Source organism: Camelina sativa, chromosome 14 (assembly GCF_030686135.1).
Source record: "Camelina sativa cultivar CO46 ecotype springtype chromosome 14, ASM3068613v1".
Taxonomy (NCBI): domain Eukaryota; kingdom Viridiplantae; phylum Streptophyta; class Magnoliopsida; order Brassicales; family Brassicaceae; genus Camelina; species Camelina sativa.
Window position 1 is genome coordinate 13,999,390 of NC_141893.1, and position 6,584 is coordinate 14,005,973.

Here is a 6,584-nt window from a genome sequence, read left to right on the forward strand (position 1 = left end):
ACTATTCAACAACCTCTATATTTTGGAGACAGAACTTTCAACCCTTCCGTCATCAACACCTGTAGCTAGTTCTTTTTCTGCATTTGTCAGTGATGATCATCTTTGGCATCAACGTTTGGGGCATCTTTCTTCATCTGTTTTGCATAAACTTGTTAGTATCATTCCATCTCTAAAATCTTTAGATTCTTCTTCTTGTTCAATTTGTCCATTAGCAAAACAAAGCCGTCTAGCATATGTTTCTAATAACAACTTGTCTGATAATCCTTTTGATCTTATACATTTAGACATTTGGGGTCCTTTTAGTGTGGAGTCTGTAGAAGGTTTTCGTTATTTTCTCACCATTGTTGATGATTGTACTCAGACCACTTGGGTTTATATGTTAAGAAATAAAAAGGATGTTTCAGTTGCTTTTCCAGCTTTTATCAATCTTGTTTCTACACAATTTAATAAAAAAAATTAAAGCAATTCGATCTGATAATGCTCCTGAATTAGCCTTTACAAATTTGGTTACAGAACATGGAATGTTGCATTATTTTTCTTGTGCATATACACCACAACAAAACTCAGTTATTGAAAGAAAACATCAACACCTTTTAAATGTTGCTAGAGTTTTGTTTTTTCAGTCTAATGTTCCTTTACAATGTTGGAGTGATTGTATACTAACTTCTGTTTTCTTAATCAATAGAATGCCATCACCATTGTTAGGACATAAATCACCTTATGAACTTCTCATGCATAAAGTCCCTGATTATTCCATGCTAAAATCTTTTGGATGTTTGTGCTATGTTTCTACTAATGCTCATGAAATATTTAAATTTACACCTAGAGCTAGAGCTAGTGTATTCTTAGGATATCCTACTGGTTATAAAGGTTATAAAGTTTTGGATCTAGAATCTCACTCTGTTTCGATTTCTAGAAATGTGATTTTTCATGAACAACAATTTCCTTTTAAAACCTCTGATTTGCTGTCTAGTTCTGTCGATATGTTTCCGAACACAATCTTACCTTTACCAGCTCCTTTTCATTTTGTTGAGTCAATGCCATTGATATATGAAGATTCTTTGATTCCTACTGATATGCATAATCCATCTACATTGTTTGCATTTGATAGGAGCACCATTCCCACTGGTAATGTTGAGATGATTGATATTGATGCTAATGCTGTACCTATTGCTAGGCCTAAGCGAAATGTTAGGGCTCCTAGTTATCTATCTGAGTATCATTGTTCTCTTGCTCCTTCGATTTCTTCTTTACCTCCAACTGAGATTTCTACTCCATCACTTAAACAGACTACACCATATCCCCTTTCCTCTGTTCTTTCTTACGATAAATACACACCTCTTTTTCAATCCTACATATTTTCCTACAATCTCAAGACAGAACCAAAACATTTGCTCATGCCAGAAATCTGAAAAGTGGACTAATGCTGCTAATGTAGAGCTTACTACTCTGGAGGTTCCTAGGACTTGGGATGTGGAGTCCTTACCACCAGGTAAGAATGTTGTGGGTTGTAAATGGATTTTCACTATTAAATACAACTCTGATGGTACAATTGAGAGATACAAGGCTAGGTTGGTAGCTCAGGGCTTCACTCAACAAGAAGGAGTTGACTAAACTGACAAGTGTGAAATTGTTGCTTGGTATTGCTTCTGCACAAGGTTGGAGTCTCACACAAATGGATGTCTCCAATGCTTTTTTTGCATGGGGATCTCGATGAGGAAATTTACATGAGTTTACCGCAGGGATATACACCTCCTCCGGGTGTTGTTTTACCACCAAACCCAGTTTGTAGACTATGCAAATCTCTATACGGTTTGAAACAGGCTTCTCGACAATGGTACAAGCGTTTTTCCTCTGTTTTGTTAAGTGCTAACTACATTCAATCACCTGCTGATAACACTTTGTTCGTCAAAGAATCACCGAGTGTTCTTGTGGTTGTCTTGGTCTATGTCGACGATATCATGATCGCTAACAACAGTGATGAAGCAGTTGAACAACTAAAAGCGTTATTCAGGTCAGAATTCAAAATAAAAGACCTTGGTCCTGCACGATTTTTTCTTGGTTTGGAGATTTCACGATCATCTGAAGGAATCTCTGTTTGTCAACGGAAGTATTCTCAAAATCTTCTTGAAGATGTTGGATTTCTAGGATGTAAACCAAGTGCAATTCCTATGGATCCTAATCTGCATTTGAGGAAAGATATGGGAACACCATTACCGAATGCTACTTCCTACAGAGAATTGGTTGGTCGTCTCCTCTATCTTACGATAACACGACCAGACATCACTTTTGCAGTGCACCAGTTAAGTCAATTCATCTCTGCTCCTACTGATATCCACTTACAAGCAGCACATAAGGTACTCAAATACATCAAAGGGAACCCTGGCCTTGGTTTGATGTATCCTGCTGATTTGGAGCTTTGCTTAAATGGATTTTCTGATGCTGAATGGGGTTCTTGCAAGGATACAAGACGGTATGTCACAAGATTTTTTGTTTATCTTGGTCGTTCTTTAATATCGTGGAAGTCTAAGAAACAGGGTGTGGCGAGTCGAAGTAGCACTGAATCTGAATATAGGAGCATGGCGCAGACGACTTGTGAGATTATTTGGTTGCAGCAATTGCTCAAGGATTTGAGAGTTACGGTTACTTGTCCTGCCAAGTTGTTCTGTGATAACAGATCTGCCTTACACATTGCCATGAATCCCATCTTCCATGAGCGGACGAAGCACATAGAGATCGATTGCCATACTGTCCGTGATCAGATCAAGGCAGGCACACTACGGGTGTTTCATGTTGGTACGAAGAATCAGCATGCAGACATCTTGACCAAGCCATTACATCCTGGACCGTTCCACAACTTACTTCAACGAATGTCATTGTCAAATCTTTATCTTCCATCTAACACTTCGAAGCTAAAGATTTGAGGGGGGCATATTAGATTGGATGGTTTGATATGAAGAGAACCGAGATTAACAACTGGTTATCTCCGGTTTAGTTTCTGTTTTTAATTTGAGCTTAATATATTAGCTGAGGGTGTAGAAACTTTATCCTTCGAGCTTTGTAACAAACTCTTGACGGATTAATTCCGATATCGATCTGTTCTCTTCTCCGATCTTGAGCTCCTCCGGTTTACTGGATTTGTTAAGTATATATCGATCTAAAGCAATTTCTTCTTGTGTATATATATTTAAGAGTTTTTTCTGGTATTCTGATTTAAACCTTCCAATTTATATACCCTGAATTTAATATTCATCCCTAAAACGGTATATAAATATACATTCCGAAAACCAATTAAAATATGTACATGCACTTAAATTATATACTGTATTATTAAACAAAGAAATTAAATTAGAGTAAACAAAAGTTAATTACTGCACGTCGGAGGGAAGCCTTGGTCTCCAAGTCCTGCCCAACGAAAATATGTCGACTTCACATTGCTTTAACTGAACTTTAAATATCAATAATAGTGTTTTAATGAAGACTGGCTTTGTCCAAAAAAAAAAAAAAAAAAAAATGAAGACTGGCAAGATGCAATTGGTTTTTTTCTATCGTGTAAATCTCAATCACCGTCTTAATTTATAATCCTGCTCAATTTTAACCCCTATTTATAGAAGGACGTTATAAAAGAACTATATATAGAAGACTTTGCGGTTGGGTTTTATCTTCCAACATATCCAACAAAGAATATATTTTCTATAAAAGCATTTGGTCACTTTCTTTACTATTGTTAATTTTCTGTTTTTGGTCTCGCTTTTATTTTTTTTATTTTGGAAACGAAAATAGTGTTCTTTCTCGTAAAAAGGCATTTTTCATTTTAACAAAAGAAAAGAGAATTTTCATAATCAAAAAGACTATAGCTTTTTCTTATATAAAGCATACTTTATAATTAAATAAATGTAATCGAAAATTATTGAAACAATTTGAGTCAAAAAATAATTAAGAAAAACTACGACCCGTGATTCTTTTTCTCCTTTTGTCAACAACCCATACGCGTGAATACGTGATTAGTCAATGTAAAATGCAAAAAGGCAAAACAAGAAGGGAAAAAAAAACATAAAACAGGACCATACCAATACCATTTTCTCACTATACCAACTTCGATTTCATAAACCCAAATAAGAAATAAAAACAAAAACTCCACGCTGTATTTCCATGTGTGCGAGATACAAGAATAGACTCGACATGCAAAATAAAAATAAGAAATATGACCAAATAATTAATCATATAATATCCTCTAATTAAAGGAAAAAAAAATCACAATAGTAACATTTTCTAAAAATTTCGTATTCCTTTTCTCCGGCCTCCCCCACATACCACTCCCTATAAATGCCAAGCAAATAGCTTTCCTCGATAGCTCCTAAATCATAACTACAATCTACAACTCTTCTTCTTCTTCTTCTTCTTCAACCTTTGTTTCAACCTTCAACAACCATTTTTTTTCTAATAAAGTTTCTGCAGCTTAAGTGTAAAACAACAAAAACCAAACATGGTGGTTTTGCCACAGCCAGTCACTTTAGATAACCACATCTCCCTACTCCAAACATACAAACCGGTTCCGGTTCCGGTTCTAACTTCACATTCAATCCCCGTCGTGGACCTAACCGACCCCGAAGCGAAAACCCGGATAGTAAAAGCCTGTGAGGAGTTCGGGTTCTTCAAGGTCGTAAACCACGGCGTCCGATCCGAACTCATGACTCGGTTGGAGCAGGAGGCTATTGGCTTCTTTGCCTTGCCTCAGTCTCTTAAAAACCAAGCTGGTCCGCCTGAACCGTACGGTTATGGTAGTAAACGGATTGGACCAAACGGTGACGTTGGTTGGATTGAGTATATCCTCCTCAATGCTAACCCTCAGCTCTCATCTCCCAAAACCTCCGCCGTCTTCCGTCAAACCCCTCAAATTTTCCGGTAAGTATTTGTTTTTAATCTCAGAAAACAACACAACATCACTTCTTGTCTTCATACTATACATTAAAAACTATATTATTTCTTTAAAAAATCGTCACTCCTTTTCTTGATACATTTCAAGAAACAGAGCACTCTGTTTTTTATTCACGTTTTAGCTAGCTAGCTAGCTAGTACCTTTCTGTTTTCTCCGTTGGAATCTAACCGTTGTAAGTGATATTTGAACAGAACGGCAGTTGAGGAGTACATGAAGGAGATAAAAGAAGTATCGTGCAAGCTGTTGGAGATGATGGCAGAAGAATTAGGGATAGAGCCAAGGGACAGTCTGAGTAAAATGCTGAGAGACGAAAAGAGTGACTCGTGCCTAAGACTAAACCATTATCCGGTGGCGGAGGAAGAGGCGGAGAAGATGGTGAAGGTGGGGTTTGGAGAACACACAGACCCACAAATAATTTCAGTGCTAAGATCCAATAACACTGCGGGTCTTCAAATCTGTGTGAAAGATGGAAGTTGGGTCGCTGTCCCTCCTGATCACTCTTCTTTCTTCATTAATGTTGGAGATGCTCTTCAGGTACCTTTTCTTCTCTTTTTATTCTCTTTTTTTATTTATATATATACAAATTTAAATTTGTTTTGATAATTTTGTTTTATTGTATTTAAGGTTTGATTTGATTATTTTGTTTAAGAAAGATTTGATGGTTTGTGTTTGAAACATTCCTTGTATTTTGGCTGGTCAAAAACTCAAATACTTAAAAAAAAATGAATATACAGTTTTTTTTGGGGGAGAAACTGAATCTTTTTTTTTTTTGGACAAACTGAGTATTGTTAATAAGATAAAGTGCTCATTCTCGTCTCTTCTCTTCTTTTTTTTTTCTGAAAATAAAAGAGATGTTTTTTAAAGTTCCTTTTCTTGTGTGTACGTCTAGAAAATCTTTGTAGACATTGAGCCTCACGTGACAATTACTGTTACACGATAGACATGTATGCAATATAATATTCTGTTATAAGTGACATTTCAAAAGCAAAAGAAATAGTATAATATAGAGTGTCTTTATCCTGAACTTCAAAGTCTAATCCCCATTTCCCATATAAGCAAGACGCATAAATTAACAATACTCGGTGTTTGCAGGTTATGACTAACGGGAGGTTCAAGAGTGTTAAACACAGAGTCTTAGCTGATACAAGGAGATCAAGGGTTTCGATGATATATTTCGGGGGACCGCCATTGAGCCAGAAGATCGCACCATTGCCATGCCTTGTCCCTGAGCAAGAGGATTGGCTTTACAAAGAATTCACTTGGTCTCAGTACAAGTCTTCTGCTTACAAGTCTAAGCTTGGTGATTATAGACTTGGTCTCTTTGAGAAACAACCTCTTCTCGCTCATAAAACTTTTTTGAGAGTAGTCGTGATGATCCTTGTCATCCTTTGTATGATAGAAAGTCATAATCACAAAAAGATGGAAACGGATAGTCTTTTGGATTAGTTTTTTCTTTTTTTTGGTATGTTTTTCATTAGGTCCAAAAAGCATTAGGCTTTGCTTAGAGTTTGACCCAACCAAACCAACTTTTGTATCTTCTCGTCTTCTTCTTCTCCTTTTTCTTTTTACCACAATTTGTTTGCCTTTCTTGGAAATACCAATTAGTGTTTATTCTTCTCTTTATATTTCATTTAAGATTTGATTC

General features: G+C 36.3%; 1 protein-coding gene across 1 annotated transcript; it reads left to right on the top strand.

The window, feature by feature from the left end:
• The first annotated feature begins 4,256 nt into the window (after positions 1–4,256).
• LOC104741593 (gibberellin 2-beta-dioxygenase 2) lies at positions 4,257–6,584 on the top strand. The gene is made up of 3 exons (XM_010462478.3): positions 4,257–4,905; positions 5,131–5,473; positions 6,032–6,584. Exons 1-3 carry the CDS (start codon positions 4,487–4,489, stop codon positions 6,383–6,385), a joined length of 1,116 nt encoding a protein of 371 aa, XP_010460780.1. The 5' UTR covers positions 4,257–4,486; the 3' UTR covers positions 6,386–6,584.

Coding starts and splice junctions, on each gene's coding strand:
- LOC104741593 (XM_010462478.3), top strand. CDS start 4,487: ATGGTGGTTTTGCCACAGCCAGTCACTTTAGATAACCACATCTCCCTA. Junction 4,906..5,130: donor CAAACCCCTCAAATTTTCCG/GTAAGTATTTGT, acceptor ATATTTGAACAG/AACGGCAGTTGAGGAGTACA. Junction 5,474..6,031: donor ATGTTGGAGATGCTCTTCAG/GTACCTTTTCTT, acceptor CGGTGTTTGCAG/GTTATGACTAACGGGAGGTT.